Source organism: Brienomyrus brachyistius, chromosome 18 (assembly GCF_023856365.1).
Source record: "Brienomyrus brachyistius isolate T26 chromosome 18, BBRACH_0.4, whole genome shotgun sequence".
NCBI classification, from domain to species: domain Eukaryota; kingdom Metazoa; phylum Chordata; class Actinopteri; order Osteoglossiformes; family Mormyridae; genus Brienomyrus; species Brienomyrus brachyistius.
This window is the reverse complement of record NC_064550.1, coordinates 12,134,566-12,162,456: the sequence shown is the minus strand read 5'-3', so window position 1 is coordinate 12,162,456 and position 27,891 is coordinate 12,134,566. Positions and strand designations below refer to the sequence as shown.

Below are 27,891 nucleotides of genomic sequence, written 5' to 3'. Positions count from 1 at the left end.
TACTCAGGAGAAAGAATAACTGAGAAATTTACAGAGAGACAGTGAGAGAATGACACTGCATTGTAATCACCACTGATAATCTGATGATTTTTCCTACAGGGGTTGGTGGTAAACCTGGCAAGATAGGTGAGCTATTACTTGCATCCTAAGTTCTTCTCTTCACTCAGGGTCTATCATAAGGTTTTAATTTTTCCTTATGTTGTCTGTCATTTATCTGTGTCATTTGATATGGGGCACAAGGTGTAGGTACTGGACTGGTACCTGGTGGAGTAGGACCTGGAGGTCTATTTCCTGCTGGAGTAGGACCTGGAGGTCTATTTCCTGCTGGAGTAGGACCTGGAGGTCTATTTCCTGCTGGAGTAGGTCCTGGAGGTCTATTTCCTGGTGGAGTAGGACCTGGTGGTCTACTTCCTGGTGGAGTAGGACCTGGTGGTGTCGGAATTGGTGGACTAGGAACTGGTGGATTACAGCCTGGTGGAGTAGGACCAGGTGGAGTTAGACCTGGTGGACTGATTCCAGGTGGAGTTGGAACTGGTGGTCTAGGTGGCCTGGGACTTGGGACAGGTATATGTGCTCATTATGAATACTAGGTAGTACTCAGGAGAAAGAATAACTGAGAAATTTACAGAGAGACAGTGAGAGAATGACACTGCATTGTAATCACCACTGATAATCTGATGATTTTTCCTACAGGGGTTGGTGGTAAATTTGGCAAGACAGGTGAGCTATTACTTGAATCCTAAGTTCTTCCACTCTCTCAGTGTCTATCATAAAGTTTTAATTGTGCATTGTGTTACCTGTCATTTATCTGTGTTATTTGATATGGGGCACAAGGTGTAGGTACTGGACTGGTACCTGGTGGAGTAAGACCTGGAGGTCTATTTCCTGGTGGAGTAGGACCTGGAGGTCTACTTCCTGGTGGAATAGGACCAGCTGGTGTCGGAATTGGTGGACTAGGAACTGGTGGACTTCTGCCTGGTGGAGTAGGACCAGGTGGAGTTAGACCTGGTGGACTGATCCCAGGTGGAGTTGGAGCTGGCGGTCTAGGTGGCCTGGGACTTGGGACAGGTATATGTGCTCATTATGAATACTAGGTATTACTTAGGAGAAAGAATAACTGAGAAATTTACAGAGAGGCAGTGAGCAAATGACACTGCATTGTAATCACCACTGAAAATCTGATGATTTTTCCTATAGGGGTTGGTCGTAAACCTGGGAAGACAGGTGAGCTATTACTTGAAAACTAAGTTCTTCTCCTCTCTCAGAAACTATCAAAAAGTTTTAATTATGCCTTATGCTATCTGTCATTTGTTTGTGTCATTTGATATGGGGCACAAGGTGTAGGTACTGGACTGGTACCTGGTGGAGTAGGACCTGGAGGTCTATTTCCTGGTGGAGTAGGACATGGAGGTCTACTTCCTGGTGGAGTAGGACCAGCTGGTGTCGGAATTGGTGGACTTCTGCCTGGTGGAGTAGGACCAGGTGGAGTTAGACCTGGTGGAGTGATTCCAGGTGGAGTTGGAGCTGGTGGTCCAGTTGGCCTGGGACTTGGGACAGGTACATGTGCTCATTATGAATACTAGGTAGTACTCAGGAGAAAGAATAACTGAGAAATTTACAGAGTGACAGTGAGAGAATGACATTGCATTGTAATCACCACTGATAATCTGATGATTTTTCCTACAGGGGTTGGTGGTAAACCTGGCAAGATAGGTGAGCTATTACTTGAATCCTAAGTTCTTCTCCTCACTCAGCGTCTATCATAAGGCTTTAATATTTCCTTATGTTGTCTGTCATTTATCTGTGTCATTTGATATGGGGCACAAGGTGTAGGTACTGGACTGGTACCTGGTGGAGTAGGACCTGGAGGTCTATTTCCTGCTGGAGTAGGACCTGGAGGTCTACTTCCTGGTGGAGTAGGACCAGCTGGTGTCGGAATTGGTGGACTAGGAACTGGTGGACTTCTGCCTGGTGGAGTAGGACCAGGTGGAGTTAGACCTGGTGGAGTCATTCCTGGTGGAGTTGGAGCTGGTGGTCTAGGTGGCCTGGGACTTGGGACAGGTACATGTGCTGATTATGAATACTAGGTAGTTCTCAGGAGAAAGAATAACTGAGAAATTTACAGAGAGACAGTGAGAGAATGACATTGCATTGTAATCACCACTGATAATCTGATGATTTTTCCTACAGGGGTTGGTGGTAAACCTGGCAAGACAGGTGACCTATTACTTGAATCCTAAGTTCTTCACCCTCTCTCAGTGTCTATCATAAAGTTTTAATTGTGCCTTGTGTTACCTGTCATTTATCTGTGTTATTTGATATGGGGCACAAGGTGTAGGTACTGGGCTGGTACCTGGTGGAGTAGGACCTGGAGGTCTACTTCCTGGTGGAGTAGGACCAGCTGGTGTCGGAATTGGTGGACTAGGAACTGGTGGACTTCTGCCTGGTGGAGTAGGACCAGGTGGAGTTAGACCTGGTGGAGTGATTCCAGGTGGAGTTGGAGCTGGTGGTCCAGTTGGCCTGGGACTTGGGACAGGTATGTGTACTCATTATGAATACTAGGTAGTACTCAGGAGAAAGAATAACTGAGAAATTTACAGAGAGACAGTGAGAGAATGACATTGCATTGTAATCACCACTGATAATCTGATGATTTTTCCTACAGGGGTTGGTGGTAAACCTGGCAAGATAGGTGAGCTATTACTTGCATCCTAAGTTCTTCTCTTCACTCAGCGTCTATCATAAGGTTTTAATTTTTCCTTATGTTGTCTGTCATTTATCTGTGTCATTTGATATGGGGCACAAGGTGTAGGTACTGGACTGGTACCTGGTGGAGTAGGACCTGGAGGTCTATTTCCTGCTGGAGTAGGACCTGGAGGTCTACTTCCTGGTGGAGTAGGACCTGGAGGTCTACTTCCTGGTGGAGTAGGACCAGCTGGTGTCGGAATTGGTGGACTAGGAACTGGTGGATTACAGCCTGGTGGAGTAGGACCAGGTGGAGTTAGACCTGGTGGACTGATTCCAGGTGGAGTTGGAACTGGTGGTCTAGGTGGCCTGGGACTTGGGACAGGTATATGTGCTCATTATGAATACTAGGTAGTACTCAGGAGAAAGAATAACTGAGAAATTAACAGAGAGACAGTGAGAGAATGACAATGCATTGTAATCACCACTGATAATCTGATGATTTTTCCTACAGGGGTTGGTGGTAAACCTGGCAAGACAGGTGAGCTATTACTTGAATCCAAATTTCTTCTGCTCTCTCAGAGACTATCAAAAAGTTTTAATTGTGCCTCATGTTACCTGTCATTTGTTTGTGTCATTTGATATGGGGCACAAGGTGTAGGTACTGGACTGGTACCTGGTGGAGTAGGACCTGGAGGTCTATTTCCTGCTGGAGTAGGACCTGGAGGTCTACTTCCTGGTGGAGTAGGATCTGGAGGTCTACTTCCTGGTGGAGTAGGACCAGCTGGTGTCGGAATTGGTGGACTAGGAACTGGTGGACTTCTGCCTGGTGGAGTAGGACCAGGTGGAGTTAGACCTGGTGGACTGATTCCTGGTGGAGTTGGAGCTGGTGGTCTAGGTGGCCTGGGACTTGGGACAGGTACATGTGCTCATTAGGAATACTAGGTAGTGCTCAGGAGAAAAGAATAACTGAGAAATTTACAGAGAGACAGTGAGAGAATGACACTGCATTGTAATCACCACTGATAATCTGATGATTTTTTTCCTACAGGGGTTGGTCGTAAACCTGGCAAGACAGGTGAACTATTACTTGAATCCTAAGTTCTTCCCCTCTCTCAGTGTCTATCATAAAGTTTTAATTGTGCCTTGTGTTACCTGTCATTTATCCGTGTTATTTGATATGGGGCACAAGGTGTAGGTACTGGACTGGTACCTGGTGGAGTAGGACCTGGAGGTCTATTTCCTGGTGGAGTAGGACCTGGAGGTCTACTTCCTGGTGGAGTAGGACCAGCTGGTGTCGGAATTGGTGGACTAGGAACTGGTGGACTTCTGCCTGGTGGAGTAGGACCAGGTGGAGTTAGACCTGGTGGAGTGATTCCAGGTGGAGTTGGAGCTGGTGGTCCAGTTGGCCTGGGACTTGGGACAGGTATGTGTACTCATTATGAATATTAGGTAGTACTCAGGAGAAAGAATATCTGAGAAATTTACAGAGAGACAGTGAGAGAATTACATTGCATTGTAATCACCACTGATAATCTGATTATTTTTCCTACAGGGGTTGGTGGTAAACCTGGCAAGATAGGTGAGCTATTACTTGAATCCTAAGTTCTTCTCCTCACTCAGCGTCTATCATAAGGTTTTAATTTTTCCTTATGTTGTCTGTCATTTATCTGTGTCATTTGATATGGGGCACAAGGTGTAGGTACTGGACTGGTACCTGGTGGAGTAGGACCTGGAGGTCTATTTCCTGCTGGAGTAGGACCTGGCGGTCTACTTCCTGGTGGAGTAGGACCAGCTGGTGTTGGAATTGGTGGACTAGGAACTGGTGGACTTCTGCCTGGTGGAGTAGGACCAGGTGGAGTTAGACCTGGTGGAGTCATTCCTGGTGGAGTTGGAGCTGGTGGTCTAGGTGGCCTGGGACTTGGGACAGGTATATGTGCTCATTATGAATACTAGGTAGTACTCAGGAGAAAGAATAACTGAGAAATTTACAGAGAGACAGTGAGAGAATGACACTGCATTGTAATCACCACTGATAATCTGATGATTTTTCCTACAGGGGTTGGTGGTAAACCTGGCAAGACAGGTGAGCTATTACTTGAATCCTAAGTTCTTCCCCTCTCTCAGTGTCTATCATAAAGTTTTAATTGTGCCTTGTGTTACCTGTCATTTATCTGTGTTATTTGATATGGGGCACAAGGTGTAGGTACTGGACTGGTACCTGGTGGAGTAGGACCTGGAGGTCTATTTCCTGCTGGAGTAAGACCTGGAGGTCTACTTCCTGGTGGAGTAGGACCCGCTGGTGTCGGACTTGGTGGACTAGGAACTGGTGGATTTCTGCCTGGTGGAGTAGGACCAGGAGGAGTTAGACCTGGTGGACTGATTCCTGGTGGAGTTGGAGCTGGTGGTCTAGGTGGCCTGGGACTTGGGACAGGTACATGTGCTCATTATAGAGGTAGTAAAAAGAATAAGATAAAAAGAGGTAATGAGGCAAAAAACTATCATAGAGATTTGCGTGTGTTTTTTAGCATTGTGTCATTGGATTTGGGTCCAAGGTGTACGTGCGAGAGTGATACCTGGTGGATTAGGTGAATTAGGTGAAATAGGAGCTGGTGAAGTAGCAAAAACTTCACACATCTCCAAGGTAGTGGACAGGATTCTTCTCTGCTCTCCATGGGAGTTGCTCTGCTGCAGCCACCCACAGGTAGGCTGCATGGATTATAAAATGAATGGGAGAAAGCCTTTGGGAGTATTAACACTGGCGGGGAACCAATGGGGTCTACCCTGTTGGGTGTTGGAATTGGTGTACTGCTGAGGGTCGCTCGCTGCATGGCAGCACTTAGGACTTCATTTTGCAGCAGCCCATCTGGGTAAAAACATGTCTTTCCTCTGTATTTTAATGGCAGCACACTCTAAGGTACACACACCAGGGAATAGCCAGATCTCTGTAGATGGGTATAACTATTATTGGTCTGGTCCCTCTAATGGCTGCCATACTCAGGGAGTAGCTGTTGCTGTGGCAGATGGGCTCCTCTAGATGGTAATTTTAGTGAGCATGTCTGCGGTGGGTGATATCCCAGTGAGGGAAACATTTTATTCACAGTTTTGCTCAGTGGTTGATCAGTGCCCAGGACACTCCTCTGGTCATGGTTGACTTCAATGTGACCACTGGCACTGACAAGGCTTGCTGTGAGGTTTGTGTTGATCCCCACAGGTCTGGTGACTGTGGTGAAAGTGACTCCATGTTCCTAGACTTTGTAAAATGTCAGGGTCCGTGGGTCACTGGATCCTGGTTACAGCATGCAGAGCTGCATCGTTGGACTTGATACTACAACACTTGTGGTTCCGCGAAAGACCTACACAACTGCAGGATCTACAAAAGTGACTAGTTTGTGAATTCTGCAGACTTTTTGTCTGGAGATTCATCTTAGGTTCAGTAAGCTACCACCTACTAGGAGAATGAAGCAGGACATGGCTAGACTGCAAGATCAGGCTGTTTCTAATGAGTTTGCATGCAGTTTCTGTGAAGAACTTGCAGCTTTGGGTGCGACTGCTGATTCTGACGTGATGTGGGAGACCTTCCATGATGAGACTCTGAAGGTTGTTGAAGGCTGAGTTGGTGTAATCAGTGCTTTTAGAAGGATGTGCTTCATCTCACAGGTCACCCTGGATATTAACAAGAGGAGGCACAGTGCACCGCTTAATGGCAACTCTCGTCTGAACCAGAAACTGAGAAGGATAAATGTGGAGGCACTAAGGGCAGATAGGGAGGTGTTTGTTAGAGGAATCTGTGAGCAAGTGACACACCATCTGTGGGTAAGCGACCCACATCCTGGAATCGAAGCATTTCACACATCTGAATCTGTTCCTCGGAGAATAGCAGTCAGGGCAGGTGATGGAATAGTCCTTACAGATGACACTGCAGGTGTGACCCACTAGACTGGCTACTTTGAGGAGCTGTTTAAGGCTGATCTTCTGGCTAAGACATTGGATATCTTTCGGTCCGCGGTTCTTGGGGCTCATCTTCCGATTAGCTGGGAACCACCCCATCTCACAGAGATTGAACAGGTGGTGAGCCAGCTGGAGGCAGGGACAACCTAAGGGATCTATGACATTTGAGGTGAACTTCTCCAGGCTGGAGGTAAGGCTGTCCTCCTGACCTTGCAAGCAAGCTTTGCTTCCATTTAGGAGACAGGCATTATCCCAACTGACCCGGAAATGGGAATTCTTGTCCCTATCTGGAAAGGGTAGGGTGATCGCCTGGTTTGCGGCAACCGCAGGGTGATAATACTGCTGTCAGTGCCAGGGAATGTCCTTGCTGGGTTCATCCTGAACAGGAGCTGCAGTCACTTGCTTGCCACCAGTGATTGGAACAGTCTGGTTTTACTCGTAAGAAGCCTACTATCAATAGCATCATGGCACAGAGGGTTCTCACTGAGCGCAAATGCAAATATCATCATCTTTGCAGCCTTTGTTGATTTGACTTAGTTGATCAAGCTGCCCTGTGGGACATCCTGAATCTTCACAGGATCTCCCAAAGTTGCTGGACATCATGGCTAGTCTATACACTGATACTGTGAGTGCTGTGCAGAGTGGAGGCAGAACCTCTATGTGGATTTTGGGGTTTGTTAGGGATGTGTTCTTGTTTATACATTGTTCAGTGCTTGTATGGACTGGATGTTGGGCAGGGTGGTGGGATCCAGCAGCTGTGAGGCAACTGTTTGTGAGGAATGATTTACTGATCTTGACTGTCAATGATGCTGTAATCTTTGCGGAGTCAATGAAGGCCCTGATTGGGGCTCTCGAGAGACTGAATGAGGAATCTGAGTGTCTAGGTTTGTGAGTGTCCTGGATCGAAACCAAGATCCAGGCCTTTAATGACTTCTGGGGCACAGCCATCAGCAGTGCATCTGTCTGCGGAGAGAGTGTCAACCTCGTTAAGATGTTCGCTTACCTTAGCAGTGACGTTCTTGTCTCTGGTGACTTTTCCTATGAAGTCAGTAGATGGATTTGTAGAGCATGGGTGGTCATGAGGTCACTGGAATGGGGTGTGTGGCACTTCTGAAATCTTTGTAAGGGGGAGAAGGTATAAGCCATTAGAATCTTGGTGCTCCCTGTCTTGCTGTATAGCTCAAAGACATGGATGCTATCCAATGACCTAAGATGAAGACTGGACTTTGGTACTGTGTCCTTTCCGAGAAGAGACACAGAATCTGGTTTGAGTCTGCATCAAATAAGCGGTTGCTCACGGAGTCCCAAGTGAGGCACAAATGAGGCATCTACCAGCACTGTAAGGGAGCATTAGTTAAAGCACTATGGCTATGTGATGCATTTTCCTCAGGCTGATCTGGCTCGCCGAATACTCATTGCTGGTGACCCATGCGACTGGGGCAGGCCAAGGGAATATCATGCTGGTACAGAAATCGGCCTTCCCCGAAGGCCACAACGTTAGAAGCATAGAAATAGGCAAAAATTCCCATAGACATTCTTCAAATGTCTTAATATGTATAGCAAGACATTTTAGACAATTGTATGCTTCCAATTGGGATGAACTAGAATGGAGATTGAGAGCTAGGCCTTCATGTCCAACATCATTGCTTCACATTACAAATGCTCTTCTGGAACGGGCAAAAATACCTACAGAATCTTGTGAGAAGCCTTGCCAGAAGTGTGGCAGCTGTTATAGCTGCAAAGCGTAGACCAACTTCATATTGATGCCTATGGATTTAGAATGGGATGTCATAAAAGGGTCTGTGGGTGTAATAGCCAGGTGTTCCACTTCTATTGTCAATATAGTGTACGTTGCTTCGTCAATGTGTGTCTAGGTGGAGCTGGAGGAACAGGACTGGGAGGGGTTGGTCCAGGAGGAGTAGCAGGGCCAGGTGCAGCTGGAGGTAAGACAATTAACATAATACAGCAATAACAAATGATAAACCAGTATCATATTGCCATTTATCATTTTTCCCTGCTAGTTCCTGTTTTTCCCCAAACTGGTCTGCCAGTAGGGGGCACCAGAGGGAAGGCCTCAAAAGTACCAGGTAAGGTAAAGAGGAAACCTGTTTGATGACTTTTATAATTCCTTAATTTATATTATACCTGCCATCATTCCCATTTTTCCCATATGTCAAGACCATCTCGTTTTGCTGTTTCTCCTGGGAACACCTGTAATTTGCATGGCCCTCAAATTTCATTAGGAATATTCTTCATACATGGTTCTGTAAGTTTTGTGTGTTTGCCTAACTAGGTTTCATTCATTCATTCATTCATTGTCATTCATTGTTATTCATTCTCATTCATTCGTTTGTTTATCCACTTTTTTGCTCGCTTGCTTATTTACTTATCCAACCCCCCCTTCTCACCGAATAACTTTCTAAAGAGTATAGTATCAATAATAACTTGGAATCAATCCTACAACCTAATGGTTTCAGGTATAATCTTCCAGCACCAGTTCAGTATTTATCAGAGTCCAGTACTTATCACTTCCAAAGCCCAGCTCTGCATGTTAGCTATGAAAACTGATTTTCTGGAGATCTTGCATGATGGAGCTGATGGTAGGAAAACTGAGTTTCTGTGCCGATGCTCCTACCCAGTGAAACCTGTAGTTGTTCTCTATCTATTGTGCGGATCCAGGTGTGGGAATTCCTGGACTCTATCAGCGTGGACTTGTACCAGCGCAAGGTAGGTTTCTACAATTACGTTCCCTTATGTTCCCATAGTTTGTCTTTGGCCAGTAAAAGCCAACAAATCTATTTCCTCTCTAAGGTCTTGGCGGTTGGGGGACAGTGCCTGGTGTAGTGACAGGGGCAGAACTTCAGCCACAAGGTAAGGCTTCAATGAAATTGATTTCTTCATCTCTGCATCACCTGTCGATTTTCTATCAAGTTCAACCCTTTTAGGTAAATGCAAGATATTACCTTTGCAATTTCACATATCTCCTTCTCAATTTCTGTTGTGCTTCATCCATCAGGGACGGGCCAACTTGGGCAGGGTATATACGGAGCTAATGGTAAGCATTGCTCTAAACTGGTTTGATTAGTTACAAATGCAAGCCTTATTTAGGAACTTTCAAATGTACTTTATTCATACTTTGCTTGGATACATTCTAACTTATAGACAATAATTTTAGGACAATTAGGACAATAAAGTAGTAATGATTCCGCCTGGGTTAAATGTGCGTGGAGTTTGCATGTTCTCCCCATGTCGTCGTGGGGTTTCCTCCGGGTACTCCGGTTTCCCCCCACAGTCCAAAAACATGCTGAGGCTAATTGGAGTTACTAAATTGCCCATAGGTGTGCATGCGTGAGTGAATGGTGTGTGAGTGTGCCCAGCGATGGGCTGGCCCCCCATCCTGGGTTGTTCCCTGCCTCGTGCCCATTGTTTCTGGGATAGGCTCCGGACCCCCCGCAACCTAGTAGGATAAGCGGTTTGGAAAATGGATGGATGGATGGGTAGTAACGATTCCTTGTTTTCTTGTATATGCGTGTACATATGCGTACGTTCTTTGAGTTTGGGTATATAGTTGAGACTGTAAATGCTGCTGTGAACATGCAAATGCGGATCGCTGTGTGTAAGCGAATGAATGTGGTTATTAATCTGCATATATGGATTCTTCGGATAATCCCACGTACGTACCACAGTAATTGTCTTTGCAGGAGGTCGTGAGGCATTTCTGCGCCAGCCAGGAATCTTCAGCGGCTACCCCCTGACCTCCCCCAAAATTCAGGGTATGGTCGCTGACGGAAAACAACTCGCATCTACAGAGGTGGACATTTCAGGTGCAGAAAGTAAAAATCCAGGCCAAGATTTTATTTCAACCAACCAGTTGAGTATAGAGTCACAGAGTACTCAACTGGTTGGTTGAAACAATCTTGGCCTGGATTTTTACCCCCTGGAGGTGAAATGTCCACCTCTGCTTACACCACCGCCACTGGCTTGTGGTACACTGCATGATAAGCAGATTTGGACCGATGCAGTAGTCTACACTGCAAACGACATATTTAAGAAACATTCCTCCACAACATTAGTTCCAGAATTAAAATCCAGGTATTTTCAGACTTATCTAATACTGAATGTTGCATCAACTTTTCCCCTGTGATTTGACACATTAAAAGGGATGAGGCGAGGGAGTAAGTTTGGTTTCAACATTAGTAGGGCCCAAATCTGCAGCCCAAACCCCACCCCCTAAATATACACCCAGACTTCAAAATGCTATTCACTGGATACCGAAAGATTTTAACTGCAACACTGCCGTTTACTCAAACTAAATGTATTATAAAAATGGACAATAAGAAAAATATCAAAGTCAAAGTGCAAGAATTAGTAAAGATGTAATAATAAATAATTTGGAAAACCCTCAGGAACTTTTACATAAAACCACGAGACATTAGCTATATCATTTGTTGCCAGCAAAGTGAGCACTGAAGGTAAACGAATGAAGCTTGCTTGTCACCGTGAGCTTAGCACTCTGTGCCCTCACAAAGGATTACTCACTGAAACCATGCAAAAATTCTCCAGTGGCTGCGAGTTCCCAGGCACTTCTGGAAGTCACACATTAGGGTGAGCCTCGATATGTTTCATTTTCTTCCCTAATTTCCTCTGTGAACTTTAAATATGGTGACAATGAGCTAGTGAGAGCAGACGAGGAAGGAAAAAATACTGGGATGCACCCTTGATTTCGCCCTAAAGTGCGCAAAAAATATTGGTAGGGACAATTCGGTACTCCTACAGGGTTGGTAGGAGCATGTCCCTTAGGCACTCTTGATGTATTTCTGAAATCTTGTGTGTCTTTTCTTCAGGTGTGGGTGCACTCAGTCTGGCTAAAGCCCAGGCCAAAGCAGCTAAATACGGTAATGTGCCTAAAGCACCATAGTTAAGCACATTACTCCACAGAGCACTACAGTCATTACTCCTTACAGTAGTATAGTCATTACTCCATACTGCACTACAGCCATTACTCCACACTGCACAATAGTCATTACTTCACAGGGCACTACAGTCATTATTCCACACTGCACTATAGTCATTACTTCTCCCAGCTTTATTATTGTATCACAGCTTATGACAATGAATTTATTGGCATTCCAGGAGGCATTGGTAGAATTCCTGGAGGAATTGGTGGAGTTCCCGGAGGAGTTGCTGGCCTTCCCGGAGGAGTTGGTGGCCTTCCTGGAGGAGTTGCTGGCCTACCTGGAGGAACTGGTGGCCTACCTGGAGGAGTTGCTGGCCTTCCTGCAGGAGTTGCTGGCCTACCTGGAGGAGTTGGTGGAGTTCCTGGAGGTGTTGCGGGTGTCCCTGGAGGAGTTGGTGGATTTCCTGGAGGAACGGGTATAGTTCCTGGAGGCGTTGCTGGTCTTCCTGGTGTAGTTGGTGGAATTCCAGGTGTTTCTGGTGATCCCAGAGGAATTCCAGGAAGTCTAGGAATACCTGGAGGTAATTTAGGATAATGGAGAACATAAGGTGTATGATGTGTGAATAGTGAGATATATACTTGTACAAGAAGCCACGGGTGTGGCCAAAGAAAAGATGGATTTATGAGCACTTGTATCTTAAGGATACAACTCGCATCTACAGAGGTGGACATTTCAAGTGCAGAAAGTAAAAATCCAGGCCAAGATTTTATTTCAACCAACCAGTTGAGTATAGAGTCACAGAGTACTCAACTGGTTGTTTGAAACAATCTTGAATCTACACCCAGACTTCAAAATGCTATTCACTGGATACCGAAAGATTTTAACTGCAACACTGCCGTTTACTCAAACTAAATGTATTATACAAATGGACAATAAGAAAAATATCAAAGTCAAAGTGCAAGAATTAGTAAAGATGTAATAATCAATAATTTGGAAAACCCTCAGGAACTTTTACATAAAACCACGAGACATTAGCTATATCATTTGTTGCCAGCAAAGTGAGCACTGAAGGTAAACGAATGAAGCTTGCTTGTCACCGTGAGCTTAGCACTCTGTGCCCTCACAAAGGATTACTCACTGAAACCATGCAAAAATTCTCCAGTGGCTGCGAGTTCCCAGGCACTTCTGGAAGTCACACGTTAGGGTGAGCCTCGATATGTTTCAGTTTCTTCCCTAATTTCCTCTGTGAACTTTAAATATGGTGACAATGAGCTAGTGAGAGCAGACGAGGAAGGAAAAAATACTGGGATGCACCCTTGATTTCGCACTAAAGTGCGCAAAAAATATTGGTAGGGACAATTCTGTACTCCTACAGGGTTGGTAGGAGCATGTCCCTTAGGCACTCTTGATGTGTTTCTGAAATCTTGTGTGCTCTTTCTTCAGGTGTGGGTGCACTCAGCCTGGCTAAAGCCCAGGCCAAAGCAGCTAAATACGGTAATGTGCCTAAAGCACCATAGTTAAGCACATTACTCCACAGAGCACTACAGTCATTACTCCTTACAGTAGTATAGTCATTACTCCATACTGCACTACAGCCATTACTCCACACTGCACAATAGTCATTACTCCACAGAGCACTACAGTCATTACTCCTTACAGTAGTATAGTCATTACTCCACACTGCACAATAGTCATTACTCCACAGAGCACTATAGTCATTACTCCTTACAGTAGTATAGTTAATACTCCATACTGCACTACAGCCATTACTCCACACTGCACAATAGTCATTACTTCACAGGGCACTACAGTCATTATTCCACACTGCACTATAGTCATTACTTCTCCCAGCTTTATTATTGTATCACAGCTTATGACAATGCATTTATTGGCATTCCAGGAGGCATCGGTAGAATTCCTGGAGGAGTTGGTGGAGTTCCCGGAGGAGTTGCTGGCCTACCTGGAGGAGTTGGTGGAGTTCCTGGAGGTGTTGCGGGTGTCCCTGGAGGAGTTGGTGGAGTTCCTGGAGGTGTTGCGGGTGTCCCTGGAGGAGTTGGTGGAGTTCCTGGAGGTGTTGCGGGTGTCCCTGGAGGAGTTGGTGGAGTTCCTGGAGGAACTGGTGTAGTTCCTGGAGGCGTTGCTGGTCTTCCTGGTGTAGTTGGTGATCCCAGAGGAATTCCAGGAAGTCTAGGAATACCTGGAGGTAATTTAGGATAATGTAGAACATAAGGTGTATGATGTGTGAATAGTGAGATATATACTTGTACAAGAAGCCATGGGTGTGGCCAAAGAAAAGATGGATTTATGAGCACTTGTATCTTAAGGATACAACTCGCATCTACAGAGGTGGACATTTCAGGTGCAGAAAGTAAAAATCCAGGCCAAGATTTTATTTCAACCAACCAGTTGAGTATAGAGTCACAGAGTACTCAACTGGTTGTTTGAAACAATCTTGAATCTACACCCAGACTTCAAAATGCTATTCACTGGATACCGAAAAATTTTAACTGCAACACTGCCGTTTACTCAAACTAAATGTATTATACAAATGGACAATAAGAAAAATATCAAAGTCAAAGTGCAAGAATTAGTAAAGATGTAATAATCAATAATTTGGAAAACCCTCAGGAACTTTTACATAAAACCACGAGACATTAGCTATATCATTTGTTGCCAGCAAAGTGAGCACTGAAGGTAAACGAATGAAGCTTGCTTGTCACCGTGAGCTTAGCACTCTGTGCCCTCACAAAGGATTACTCACTGAAACCATGCAAAAATTCTCCAGTGGCTGCGAGGTCCCAGGCACTTCTGGAAGTCACACGTTAGGGTGAGCCTCGATATGTTTCATTTTCTTCCCTAATTTCCTCTGTGAACTTTAAATATGGTGGCAATGAGCTAGTGAGAGTAGACGAGGAAGGAAAAAATACTGGGATGCACCCTTGATTTCGCACTAAAGTGCGCAAAAAATATTGGTAGGGACAATTCTGTACTCCTACAGGGTTGGTAGGAGCATGTCCCTTAGGCACTCTTGATGTGTTTCTGAAATCTTGTGTGCTCTTTCTTCAGGTGTGGGTGCACTCAGCCTGGCTAAAGCCCAGGCCAAAGCAGCTAAATACGGTAATGTGCCTAAAGCACCATAGTTAAGCACATTACTCCACAGAGCACTACAGTCATTACTCCTTACAGTAGTATAGTCATTACTCCATACTGCACTACAGCCATTACTCCACACTGCACAATAGTCATTACTCCACAGAGCACTATAGTCATTACTCCTTACAGTAGTATAGTTAATACTCCATACTGCACTACAGCCATTACTCCACACTGCACAATAGTCATTACTTCACAGGGCACTACAGTCATTATTCCACACTGCACTATAGTCATTACTTCTCCCAGCTTTATTATTGTATCACAGCTTATGACAATGCATTTATTGGCATTCCAGGAGGCATCGGTAGAATTCCTGGAGGAGTTGGTGGAGTTCCCGGAGGAGTTGCTGGCCTTCCCGGAGGAGTTGGTGGCCTTCCTGGAGGAGTTGGTGGAGTTCCCGGAGGAGTTGCTGGCCTTCCTGGAGGAGTTGCTGGCCTACCTGGAGGAGTTGGTGGAGTTCCTGGAGGTGTTGCGGGTGTCCCTGGAGGAGTTGGTGGAGTTCCTGGAGGAACTGGTGTAGTTCCTGGAGGCGTTGCTGGTCTTCCTGGTGTAGTTGGTGATCCCAGAGGAATTCCAGGAAGTCTAGGAATACCTGGAGGTAATTTAGGATAATGGAGAACATAAGGTGTATGATGTGTGAATAGTGAGATATATACTGTACTTGTACAAGAAGCCACGGGTGTGGCCAAAGAAAAGATGGATTTATGAGCACTTGTATCTTAAGGATTATAATTATTAGACCTGTTATACAGGCGAAATTCCCCATAAAGTGTCTTTGCGTGTTTAAGGTCATGGGTAATTTAATTGATTTGTGAAAATGATGTTGAAGACCCAGACTTATGTCTAAAACAGGTCAGACTGGTTTAATGTGTTTAATCTGTCATTTTACGTTGCAGCATATGGAGCAAGTGCTAAAGCACGTAAATATGGTAAGATCAGGACCATTCATGCTTATAACCTCCGCATTTCTTTAAGATTTTTTGTAATTATAAGCCTTAAAGCACATTTTCTGTGCTTTACACACATTTCCTCACGACACTATGAACTGTGGGTAATTCCCACAAGCAAAGTCTGCTGAAATTGCAACCTTTGTGTGCATTAAGGGCTCAAAATGTCTGCGAGAGAGCCCTCACACACTTGACGATATGATAGTGGGACAGCCCTAAGCCCTCAAGGACCCTCTTTGAATTCTGTTACAAGGAACCCCTGATGATCTCGTATGTGGAGCGTTATGTTGTTTCGACTGATTAAATATAGAGGGGCTCGTGTTCTGCAGTGTATGGACCTTCGAACCGTCTTTTGGACCTTTTTTTATAGCTGCTGGCATTGGACCGAGTGCTGGATTTCCTGGAGGACTTCCCGGGGGGGTGCCTGCTTCTGGTTTTGGAGTTGGAGCGAGTAAGTTTATATCTCTGTGGTGTGCTGACTCAGTTCAGTTTGTTAGCTGTAAGTCATACATGACCAAGGCCACAAAGGTGTCTCTGCAATCAAGAATGAGCAAATCACAGTGTTCAGTGTATTAACAAAATTATATGGGATCAAATGAATGGGAAAAACTCAACTGTACCTCTGAGCCAAGTTCCTCATGTTACTGAGCTCATATTGGCCGTTAGATGTGTGACCCTAACATCACTGTAGATCAATGTTTCCCAAACTGGCCCTCGGGGACCCACAGACACTTTTGTAGAGTGTTTAATGAGTATGAGTGTGTCTGCGTCATTCCAGTAGGAATCCCAGGAGGTGCAGTACCCGGATTAGGAGGGGTACCAGGAGGTGCAGTACCCGGATTAGGAGGGGTACCAGGAGGTGCAGTACCCGGATTAGGAGGGGTACCAGGAGGAATCCCAGGAGGTGCAGTACCTGGATTAGGAGGGGTACCAGGAGCTGCAGTACCTGGATTAGGAGGGGTACCAGGAGGAATCCCAGGAGCTGCAGTACCTGGATTAGGAGGGGTACCAGGAGGAATCCCAGGAGGTGCAGTACCTGGATTAGGAGGGGTACCAGGAGGGGTACCAGGGCATCCAGGGGCTGGTGCTGGAGGTATATAATGTAATTTTTATGCAGTGGGTAGGGTGTGGAAAGCAGAAAGATGGGCCAGTATTTAATCCTGAATACTGAATAATGCCTATGCTTATAATCACAGAATTCATCAATAACGTTAATTGTAATGCCATTGCTATCTATACTTCTCTAGCATTCTTCATAGGGTAGAAGTTTTAGTTACAAATGTTTTTGTATTTCTTTAAAAACATTGTTAAATACAGGATGCTGTCCTTCTGTTACTGTTTTGTCAAGTTACAGTAATGATAAGTTAACAAGTCAATGCATCTGGAATGGCTGTTACGTATAAATTATTCATAAAGACAGCATGTCAATCATTTTCATAGCAGTCAATCTTATGTATTTTGTGTCACAGGGTATCCCGGTGGGCTCAAAGCTCTTAAATATGGTATGCCTTTTAATTAAAATTAACTTAATTTTTGCCACGTTCACTCACTCTTACACATTTAATGGGATTCCATAATAGCATCTTAAAATAGAGATTGACTGTCCTTATGATCTTTCATGCAGGTCCAGGCGGAGTCGCAGGAGGATTTGGCATTCCCGGTGCAGTTCCAGGTCTTGGATATGGATTCGGACCTGGTGCCGGACTCGTCCCTGGTGCTGGAGGGGTTCCAGGGGCTGGACCCGTCCCAGGAGTCGCAGGAGTTCCAGGTTCTGTAGGGATCCCACAGATTGGATTTGGAGTTGGGCCTGGAGGTAAATATAGAATGAATTTCTACAAATTACAGTCAAAGCCAACCCTGCAACAGCAACACAGAGCAGGTTAAAGATATGGCATTACGATTGAGTTTGAGCTCAGGCAGGATCTGCACTGGGGGACAAAACTGTGTAAACAGTTACAAGTTTTAGAGATTGCAGAACTTTATCTAGCTGTTGCTCCAGTAACTTATTTATTCATCCAATGTATGATATGAGTAACATTCTTTGATTGTTTAGAAACATAGCCGATTTTTTTAAGTATGATGCCAAAAGTGCTGGGTGTATCAACAGTCTTGGTCACTAGTGTAGCACTGCTTGTTTAGTTTTTGAGAGACATCAATGCAGAGTAAGTAGTTTATGTGTAAAGAGTGTAAAGCCATGCAGGGGTCACCACAGCCATGCAATAATGCGTGGTATACAGTTAAGGAGACTGCTATGTTGTCCCACCATGATAACCAGTAATCGTTAGTGGGGATAATCACTTACAGTACTGTACTAATTTTTTGTGTTGTTTTCTTGTTTTAAAGGGTATGGTGGAGGCGTTAAGCCCCCAAAACCTGGTAAGAGCATCTTGTTATATATTGTTCTACCATGATAATCAGTAATCACCAATAGGGATAATCACTTATAGTACAGTACTAATGTTTTGTGTTGTTTTCTTGTTTTAAAGGGTATGGTGGAGGCGTTAAGCCCCCAAAACCTGGTAAGAGCATCTTGTTGTATGTAGTATGTCTATTAATTGCATAGAATATTGCCTAGTCTGATAAAACATAGATCTGAAGGTTCTAAGACAGCGGTGAGGAACCTCATTCATTGTGGGCCGATGTGGGTGCAGGTTTGTGGGATGGCCTCTCAATCAGGCAATAATAAAACAGTGGTTCTCAACTCCAGTGCTCTCCATGGATCCGGTTCCCTACCCCTCGTATTAGAGAACCAGTGCAGTGTTTCCCTTCCTAGACCTCAGGAACCCACAGACAGCCCACGTTCCCCCCCCCTCAACCCCAGCTCCCTGCCAGTCAGTCCACATTTTTGCTCCCTCCCAGTTCCCAGCAAAAATGTGGACTGTCCTCAGTATAACAATTTCAGCCCTGTCCTGTAGGTGTCCCTGCTGTGGGCGAAGGGGTTCTGGGAGGAATAGGTGTGGATCGAACCTCTAGCACGGCATCTGGAGGTGCCGCAACAAGGGTCCCGGGAACCACTGGAGCACCACTCGTGGACAGTGGAAAGCCAGGTGCATTTTGACTGCTGCTACGTCCGATTCGCTGCCTTCAATGGGACACTGCATTCCCCTAACCTCGCACTGCTATGATTTATGTTGGTCACATGACCTGCTCTGAGGCATGCATTTAGCGAAAACTGGCAGCACATTCCATTGTTAAGGGCCTGTTTAGACCTATCAGTTACAAGTAAGTTTATTGTAAATTTACTTTTCATTTCAGTTCAGCATTTATCAGCAGCTCAGTTAAGTACATACAAAGGTTAAATGCTGTGTATCTTACGCAGTAAAAATACTTGGTTGAAACCTGTAAAAACAACAGTTTTGGAAATTTGTAATCAAGAGACAGTGGGGATCTGTTGTCTAGTACACTAACTCCAGCTTTCTTGTAGGTTACATCGTTTTATTGTTTCATTATCATTTTCTATGTCTTACAGCAAAGGGACCAACGCAGGCACCTGGAGAAACTAAAATCTTAGGTTTGTTCTTAATATATTTAACTCAAATAGAAATGGTACTTTTTCATCCATGCTCCTAACTTCTCAAAGATTTATTTATGAAAATGCCAAGGGTGTGCCTATGAATTACGTCACAGGACAAAATCTCCCCAGTTGGCTCACCCCGATCCACGGCGAAGTGTTACATCATAGCATAAGTCATTCCCCAGCTGCCCCCCCCAAGTCCTGTGTTCCTGTTCTCCCATTAGTACTGAAAAGTCAAACTTTTGTTTGTGTCATTGTTTTGTCTCCATGGGCTGTAAAACCTGCAGTAGAGATGTGTATCTCCCTCATTGAGGCCAATGAGATACACATTTTGATGCACTGCCAACAATCCGATACATTAACGATACATATGATGCGACTACTAAAGCGATACAATGTTTCACTCCTATTGTGATACCAATGCGATTAGATACAGTTTGATTCAACATAATGCAATTCGACGAGAGACAACAAAAATAATATGACAATATGCAATTCAATATGGTACAGATACAGAAATAGTTTTAGGGAGGGGGATTAAATCTAAATGTAAAACTACTGGTCAAAAATTATTGGTCACATTTTTAAATAATAAAGCCAAAGGGCCATTACTAATAATTATATATATGAATAAATCGGATTTTACCAATGCAAAGATGTTAGAAACGATGCATCCCAAGTTCACCCCAATCTGTATCTGATCTACGCTTGTTAAGTTGAGGCAATTGCACCGTGAACTTCTATGCCGGTGCACCGATACGAATTGGGGAATATTTCCGTCCTTAACTTGCAAAGAAGTCTGAGACTTCAGAGGCTTGTAGCTGGGGAGAGGGTGAGGACCTGGAGAAAGACTTTTGGATGCTATATGATACTAAGCTGCACTTTGCCGCTCCTGTAGCCATATTTTGTGACTAGCTTTGTAGATAGGATGCATCAAATTTAGCGATGACAGGACCCATAAAAAACAGCCTGCTAAAATGGCTCAGTGAGGCTTAGTGTAGAAATACATAAACAGCTACTGTATGTGCTAATCCTTCAATGTGCAGGTATTTTAAAGCAGGATTCCCCAATTCCGGTCCTGGAGGGCCAGTCCGTGACATAGTTTGCATATTTCCCTGCTCAGACACACATGCTAAACCTGACTGGTGAGCTGAGTAAGGCATTTTAAAGTAGGGAAATCTGCAAACTGTGTCACGGACTTTGCCCTCTAGAAATTGGGGAATCCTGCTATAAGGTTGAATCCTGTTGTCTCTTTGGCAGGAGCGACGGCCACTGTTGTGGCTGACACAGCTCCATCGCCCAGTAAGCTTCACCTAGTGGTCGCATGCAGTTCCCACGAAAACTAGTGTCATGGTCGCCACCACAACCTAAAAAGTGCTTGCTGCACCATTTTCCCACTAATGCTGAACAGCGCCCTGTGTGTGTCAGATCTGCGTGTCAGCAGGTGCACTGCCCCACGCACACCCCCACCCCTTGCCTTTCCTGATGGGTTTCCCCAGATAGAGGACCCTGTAAAAACACCCTATATACCAGTGACCACCAACCCTGCTCTTGGAGATCTACCCCCCCCACAGAATTTAGGTGCCGCCCTTAATTTAACACACCTCATACAGACAATAAGGGCTTTCAGGGGCATGTCAGGATTAGAACTAACTTAGCTTCAGTGTAATTGGCTCCAGTGCCTACACTGCTCACAGAAAGTCTTAGGACGCTTGCTTAATTCTTTAAAAATGTTGCAGATTTATTGGTTTCATATCAAAACAAAAGTCCATTGACAAGCAATGCTTAACATATCTCCAAATATCTTCTCCACAGGCATTTTCTTTTTATTGTGTCAATTTTTTTGACTCATTCAGCTCTGTTCTTGCCATTTTATTATTAATTCCAATAGTCATTGGCTTCCAAAGGGATACTACACACACTGTTATTGCAACTGGACTACTTTTATGTTATTTTGTCAATTAACTTTTTAACTCAGAGCTATAATATAGGTTTCAATTTATTACTACTTTAGATAAATGTTTTACTTAAAACGACTAGTTGTTTCTCATGTGACAGACGCTCCTCTACTTACGAATGAGATACGTTCCAAACGGCCGTTCGTAACTTAAAATGTTCGTAAGTCGTTATTCAACATCATTTTAAGGGTATACGCAAGTACTAAGAACTAGGATGCTGGGAATACGCACGCTACGCTGCTGCGCGGTGGAAGTAGCGGCCAGAAGTAGTACTAGGCGGAATTGGGCACAGAAAAAAAATTATGCTGCGGACAGGAAACCCAATTTGGACTTACAGCACTCTTCGTTCGTATGTCTGAAAGTTCGTAAGTTGAAAGATCGTAAGCATTCATCACAAGACATTCTGTGGGCTTCTGTGTCTGTATTGGGAGCTAAATTAGGGCTGGACTAAGCTTTGCAAGGTGGTAGATATTCAGGAGCAGGATTAGCGATCACTGCCGTGAACCATCACCTTTTTGTCACACGGTTGCATTGTTAGAAATGACGCACCCTCTCACTTCCGCTCTCTCCTACCCCACGCACGTGGTTCTTCATGTGTTCCATTTCCAGGCTGACATTGCCTCTCCGTTTCCTTTGACAGGTGTTGGAGATGTTGTGGCAGGTGAGTAACCAGCACACCTCGAGGTACTACATCCAAAACCTCACCCTACTTTAGGTCAGTTAACAGACTGAAGTTCCTCAGCACCCACAAGGGGACAGGATATGACATCACCATCAATTGAGCGGCGTGGTTTCAGAATCACTGATTTAGACCCAAAAAAATTCACGACTATTTAATACTGAAATTTAAATAATTCTTTTTCCTCTAGGTACAGAACTACTGAAACTAGACGGTAAGTTTATATGTTTGAAGTAGGGTTGCAATAATGATGACTAATATGTAAGAGTCAATACAGTGACAGAGATCCTTATTAAGCATTGTTAACTGTTATTACAGTGGGTGCAGGAGTTATTCAGCCTAGTTGTAAGTAATTTAATGTTTCAGGTGATTTATTTTGCTTATCGGTAGGATTCTTATAACCATCTCATGGGGCAAGAATAAATTAAAATAAAATAAAATAAAATAAAGGAGTAACAGCCATGTATTGCAATTAATATAGTTTTTAACAACAGACTGTCCAAACATTATTTCTTTCTATTAAGACTGTAAATATTCACCGTTTTTTTTAATTCTTGCACTTCAAAGGAAGGTATAGTCAATGCAATTTAATAATTATATAATTTGAATGAACAATTTACTGTATTTTCTTTTCTTAAATCAATAATAATGTTTTGATGTTTTCCATTTTTTCAGCTGGAACGAGCATCAGTAAGTACTTTATTCAATTCTGTTTTTTTTTTTAAACTCTTTCAGCATGATGCTATTTATTACATTTATTACTGCAATATAGTGCAAAACACAGAAAATCTGCCTGGTTTGTTATGCTGAGTTATTAATCCTTTACTGAGAAATGATACATTTTGGTAATTACTGCAGTGAGTAGAGCTAAAGGGACCCTATTATGCTCATTTTCATTGTTTATAGTTTTATTTCCGAGCTACTGGAATAGATTTACTTGCCTCAGTTTTCCAAAAACATTAGTTTTCTCATACTGTACATCTCTATTCACTCTGTCTAAAACAGTCTATTAGAGCTTTAAGTCCCACTCCCGGTGAGCCCAGTGTGTTCTGATTGGTCAGCTTGCCCGATTGGTCAGTTTGTCCAACACGTTCCGCCCTTGTCAGAAAAAGTTGCTGCTCCGGCTGGGTGTTGCGTGAGGGCGTGCCAAACTTGGGGGCCAATAAATGTGTAATGAGGTGACGTCACTATCTCAAAAAGTATGGGCTGGAATTCCAGTGAAGCATTTCAGGCAGATTAGTAAAAAGTGTTTTTTGCTGTGAGAATTACTACCTTTGGCATGTACTTTCGGTCTTGAGACTTTGCAGACTGTTTGCATGCACATAAAGCTACATAACACAGTAACAGAAAGGGAAAAAATGGAAAAGCATAATAGGGCCCCTTTAATATAGTTAATACAGGCATTAAACACAGTGATTAAATGCATAACCAAATGAGGCATTAGATCAATAGCTTTGATGATTCTGCTGGAAAGAAAATTGGGTAAAAGTATTACTCTTATTGGTCAAATCCAAGATAAAAGAATAACTGGTGAATGTAATCACACAAACAATGAGCATAATCATCACGGAAGTTAAAGTTACATTTTTTACAGGCGCTGGTGTTGCTTCTGGTTCTGGTGTTAGTCCTGGTGCTGCTGCTGGTTCTGGAAGTGGAACCGAGTCACTGCCGAGAGCCAAGCCTCTAAACTCTCCAGGTGAAACATTCAGCGAGGCTCAGAAGGTCTTTGCGGTTTCATGCCTGAAGATCTGGTCTCCGTTTGCATTCCCTGCTCTGTCAGCTGTGGATGGAGAGTTTGGTGTAGCAAGCTTCGCTCCTCCTCTGCTCAGTCCCACTCTTCTGCTGAAGTGAATAACTCCATCTGCCTTTCACAAATAACCCTAGTAGTGCACTACGGACATTTCCGACTCTCTGATGAATCTGTATGATAAACATTTGGGTTGCAGGCTGTTCTGCCTGTTCCGTCCACCTGAAGGTGTGAGAAGATCATGCAGAATCAAACTAAATGGTCCCGTGCATAACCGGTGCCAAGAACGCATCTCGAATTTCCTGAAGCTGCATCATCTTGCAAAGTTTACATCTGTCAACTACAGAAGTTATCTATCTGCCTTAAGGGCAGAGTGTGGCCTGTGTGCCTGTAATTACAACGTCGCCGGTTCAAACCCAGCCTCAGCATGTCTGCAGGGCCTTGTGCAAGGCTCTCAACCCCCATCCCTCTGGGTGCTGCTATGGGTGGCTGCCCTTCGCAGACAGCTTACTCTACAACGAGCAAGTTGAGGGAGGTATAAAAGATAATTTCCCCACAGGGATCAATAAAGTATATATTATTATTGTTAGTGATGCCGCTGATAAGTGCATGCTATGTGGCTCAGTGGATTAGCACACTGTGTCTGAGATTAGAAGATGGCAGGTTTGAATATTTTCTCCAAAAAAAAAAAGTATGTTGCTTTAAATGACTGCTGAAAAGGAAAATGCCACAGGGAATGTGGTGGAGTATCATTTGAACAGGATTAGCAGGTTAGTTTGTTAAGTGTGGACGGCTGCATCAGAGACATCCAGTTGTCATTAAGAATTAGTGACTGTGGTTGGATTATTGCTGTTGGAAGGATGAAAAACCGCTAACATAGGTGTAGTAAGAACAGTGTATCCTATTAAATATGCATTTATAATAATTAATGTATTACTAGTGTTAATATGCAGTATAAAATTCAGAATTTTCACAAATCAACATTTAGTAGAAACAGTTATAAATGCATGGAAATTAAGCTTTATGAATATGTGCGTAGAGCACAAACACATTTCTCATATGAAGGAGTCTCATAATCTGGATGTAATTTCCCTGGTTTTCCTGCAGAGGGCAGTGTTCTTTGGTTTGGTAATTACCTAGGTAGAAACGTTATTCTTCTTCTTTGGTCAACTCATAGCCAGCAGCAAAGGCTTATATCGGAGACTGCAATGTTCTGTCACCAACAAAAGACACATTGTTGCCTCATGGTCCCATTGAATTGTAGGTAACCGTAAGTTGCCCTAGTCAGGCAGAGAGAGTTATCAGATGATCTATGTTGAGAAAGAGAGACTCGGCATGTGTCTTTGTGCTGTTCACCCAGAATGCACCTGGTCTCCATGACTACGCCTTGTAGATAAGCAATGATCGTTGTGATGTACTGAACTCTCCTGATCACTTGACCACAGACAGTCTTAAATAATTGCTTCATTCTTTTCTCAGTCTTGGATGATGGAGCCTGGTGCTTAATAATGATGTTTTCTGGTTTTGCCCTCTAGTCGATGGATCTGAGGGAACAGGCAGCTCACAAAAAGAAGGTGAGATCCGCTCCTTTTTGGGCTAAAAACGTCACACAGACTGACTGTACTTGTGCTGACGATGCTTGTCTGTTATTTAATGCACTGTTTATGTGCATTGAGTCCCTTTGAAGTACATTATAGTGTAAATGATGTAAATGCAAATGCTTGTCTTTCACAATAGGGCACTTAAAAGTAAAGGACTTTCTGGTGATTTTAACAAAAAATATAATTTTTATAATTGTGTCTTAAAAATTCTGAAAGAATGTATGGTTTTCAGTAATTTGGATGAAGTGCTGTTTCACTAGGCTTCATTATGTACAAACCAACACTGAGGTCAGCTAGTGACGACCCAGAATTCTCCGGCTCTAGTCATGGAACTGAGATGCCTGTCAAAGTTTAACTCTGATCTCCTTGCCCAGCAGAAAATTAATTGTTAACCTGAAGAGTAATTATTGCTAGTGATGGCCAAATGACCCTTCAGGAACCATTTTCTATATTTTTTTGACCCCACTAGATGGCGATGTTGGTTTGTTTTGGGGCATGAATTGAGCCCTTTCTTTAATAGAGAGCACCATCTAGTGGTATCAGAAAATACAGCAAATGGTTCATGAAGATTCATTTGGCCATCACTAATTATTGCTGCTTGCAAGTCTTTGAAATGACATGTAGTACAAGCACTTTCTCTGTATTTTTATTTGCCCCCTGTCTAGCCAAAAACAATGGCCTCCGGGGATTACTGGGTGGAAGCAGTTATGGAGGTAACAAGCCTTACTACTGGATGACCTCTGGCCATGTGTCCACATCATTATGATTTCTCTTCCTAACCTGCAGGCCTGTTCACTAGTTTTTACTCTTTAGTTCCAGGACAATACATTTTTCAATTACATTTAACACTTCTAGCAGACACTTTGTCCAAAACGACGTATATCTGAGGCAAATAGCACACGTATATGTATAAGCGGCACTGGAGCAGAAGCTACACAAGGATTTGACCGAGTCAAGGATTTGACCGACCTTTACAGGGTGGTCAGCTCTCTGAAGAAATATGGGGACCTCCCCAGGAGGGCTGAGACAATAAAAAATAAGGCAACTAAAGCCCCCCCTAAATAGCGTCTACAACATAGGCATCGTTAGATCTGATCACTGGGGGCTATAGCCCCGAGTTTTTGACCCGCAATGTCCATCAAAAAACGAAGCCATGCTCTGGGTAAACTTGATTGAGCCCCGATTTTTTTCAATAGCTAGAAACACACCTGGTCTAGAATCACCTGTGGCTGCACAGTATGTTTCAAACAAAGCAAGAACATTGAAAGATCTCTATTCAAATCGGTAGACAAAGTGCAATAATGACAGCATTCAGGGAATATTAAGTGGTATCGGGTAACGGAGGTATTCCTGGGTCTTAAGAACAATGAGCGCTAAATCATGAAAACATTGTAAACTTAATAATTGGTAATACATGTTTCTGTTCTAGAGGGTTCTGGATGTCAAGGCAGATCCTGTGGGAGAAGAAAGTGAGAGAACTTCAGCATATCGAGACCTCAAGACATTTTGGTGCTACTTCCTGATTCAGAATGTACATTTTTACAAGCAAAAAATGTTTGTTCTGCTTTCATGTACCAGAGATTGACTTTCCTTTGTACTGTACTTGAGTAAAAATCCTTTTGCAAGCACACAAATGTAAAGAAGCGTTTGACATTCCTGAATAACAATTTTTTAAAAATTAGTAGATTACAGTCAATGTATGTTTGTATGATACCATGCTGATTGTTAGCCAGTTTACAAGCAATGCATTTACCAGCCTTTTTGTTTTTTAGACACACAGAGTCTGAAGATGTGTGGCTGCTACTTTAAAAACTGTGCAAGTGAAGCTGTTGCAGCGTAAAAGTAGGCGTGTCCCGTTTGGCATTTAGTATTTTGGCGTTTAACTTGTCAGCAATTTGTACGTGTCATTATATGGACGTTATTCTGCATTAACGTATAAGCCGGTACCTATGCAATCATGGCATTAAACTTTCAAATTGTGTTCTATACATACATTTTTTATTTTATTAAAAATGTAACACTGAAATTAACTGATTAAATTATTATGACTACAATGCCTCATGAGTCATAAATAGGGAATAAGCGTATATAGGAAGAGATACTTACACAACTGCCATGTTTTGTTATTGCGTGGTTACAGTGCTTTTCTGATTTTTGGAAACCGTATAAATGCAATTCCCGAATAGGAGTCGTGATGTTTTTGTACACGTTCTAGTTAACATTTATGATTGTATGGTAAACGTGTGCAACATTTGTAATCTTGTTCTAAGTCAATGTTTACTGTGATAATCAGGACTAATGTTTTTAAATCGCTTTTCTACCTACTTGCTCATTAGGCTGCGTTATTTAAAAAATAACATTTTTATAATGTTTTTAAATAATATTATTAACATTCAAGGGTGTCCCCGGAGCGTACCCACGAGGTCTGTACTATAAAATGTGTCAGGCCAACAGGCTTAACCTGTTCCAGCTCTGAGCGGATGGTGTGTTAACATTTTAATTGTTTTAAAACAAGTTGTATAAGGCAAGTAAAAGTCACGCATTGCAGACTTTCCACCGGGTAAATACTAATGGTGTGGTGGGAACGATCAATGCATGTTTTTGTTGAATACTTCTGATTATTTGTTGGAATCGCCCAGCATTATAATTGATTAAAAATTAACGTAATAAAGTATTTTTCTGCGTGAATTTTTCAAAGTGGTGAATTTGTTCACAATGCAGCCTTTCCTCAATCGATGTGTATTGTTTGCAATAG

At 43.4% G+C, this 27,891-nt stretch overlaps 1 protein-coding gene across 50 annotated transcripts in view; it reads left to right on the top strand.

Annotated features, from left to right (window-relative positions):
- LOC125713111 (uncharacterized PE-PGRS family protein PE_PGRS54-like) overlaps positions 1-27,824 on the top strand; it is a 33,223-nt gene extending 5,399 nt beyond the window's left edge. For 8 of the 50 annotated variants that reach the window (XM_048983988.1, XM_048983987.1, XM_048983986.1 and 5 more), the window contains 50 exons: positions 100-126; positions 241-564; positions 694-720; positions 835-1,068; positions 1,198-1,224; positions 1,339-1,557; positions 1,687-1,713; positions 1,828-2,061; positions 2,191-2,217; positions 2,333-2,536; positions 2,666-2,692; positions 2,807-3,070; positions 3,200-3,226; positions 3,341-3,604; positions 3,737-3,763; positions 3,878-4,111; positions 4,241-4,267; positions 4,382-4,615; positions 4,745-4,771; positions 4,886-5,119; positions 8,511-8,579; positions 8,658-8,723; positions 9,316-9,363; positions 9,448-9,507; positions 9,653-9,691; positions 10,338-10,409; positions 11,481-11,531; positions 11,770-12,114; positions 12,978-13,028; positions 13,435-13,737; positions 14,601-14,651; positions 14,986-15,288; positions 15,587-15,619; positions 16,008-16,088; positions 16,416-16,730; positions 17,107-17,139; positions 17,262-17,450; positions 17,981-18,013; positions 18,124-18,156; positions 18,553-18,684; positions 19,107-19,148; positions 20,412-20,453; positions 21,750-21,770; positions 21,979-22,002; positions 22,464-22,478; positions 23,383-23,484; positions 25,071-25,109; positions 25,802-25,849; positions 26,566-26,605; positions 26,909-27,824. In XM_048983988.1, coding sequence (XP_048839945.1) covers positions 100-126; positions 241-564; positions 694-720; positions 835-1,068; positions 1,198-1,224; positions 1,339-1,557; positions 1,687-1,713; positions 1,828-2,061; positions 2,191-2,217; positions 2,333-2,536; positions 2,666-2,692; positions 2,807-3,070; positions 3,200-3,226; positions 3,341-3,604; positions 3,737-3,763; positions 3,878-4,111; positions 4,241-4,267; positions 4,382-4,615; positions 4,745-4,771; positions 4,886-5,119; positions 8,511-8,579; positions 8,658-8,723; positions 9,316-9,363; positions 9,448-9,507; positions 9,653-9,691; positions 10,338-10,409; positions 11,481-11,531; positions 11,770-12,114; positions 12,978-13,028; positions 13,435-13,737; positions 14,601-14,651; positions 14,986-15,288; positions 15,587-15,619; positions 16,008-16,088; positions 16,416-16,730; positions 17,107-17,139; positions 17,262-17,450; positions 17,981-18,013; positions 18,124-18,156; positions 18,553-18,684; positions 19,107-19,148; positions 20,412-20,453; positions 21,750-21,770; positions 21,979-22,002; positions 22,464-22,478; positions 23,383-23,484; positions 25,071-25,109; positions 25,802-25,849; positions 26,566-26,605; positions 26,909-26,945 — 5,432 coding nt within the window. In that variant the 3' untranslated portion in view covers positions 26,946-27,824. Of the gene's footprint in view, positions 1-99; positions 127-240; positions 565-693; positions 721-834; positions 1,069-1,197; positions 1,225-1,338; positions 1,558-1,686; positions 1,714-1,827; positions 2,062-2,190; positions 2,218-2,332; positions 2,537-2,665; positions 2,693-2,806; positions 3,071-3,199; positions 3,227-3,340; positions 3,605-3,736; positions 3,764-3,877; positions 4,112-4,240; positions 4,268-4,381; positions 4,616-4,744; positions 4,772-4,885; positions 5,120-8,510; positions 8,580-8,657; positions 8,724-9,315; positions 9,364-9,447; positions 9,508-9,652; positions 9,692-10,337; positions 10,410-11,480; positions 11,532-11,769; positions 12,115-12,977; positions 13,029-13,434; positions 13,738-14,600; positions 14,652-14,985; positions 15,289-15,586; positions 15,620-16,007; positions 16,089-16,415; positions 16,731-17,106; positions 17,140-17,261; positions 17,451-17,980; positions 18,014-18,123; positions 18,157-18,552; positions 18,685-19,106; positions 19,149-20,411; positions 20,454-21,749; positions 21,771-21,978; positions 22,003-22,463; positions 22,479-23,382; positions 23,485-25,070; positions 25,110-25,801; positions 25,850-26,565; positions 26,646-26,908 lie in introns of all 50 variants that reach the window. The other 42 variants (XM_048984000.1, XM_048983996.1, XM_048983992.1 and 39 more) reach the window with 39 other exon arrangements.
- The last annotated feature ends 67 nt before the right edge of the window (positions 27,825-27,891 follow it).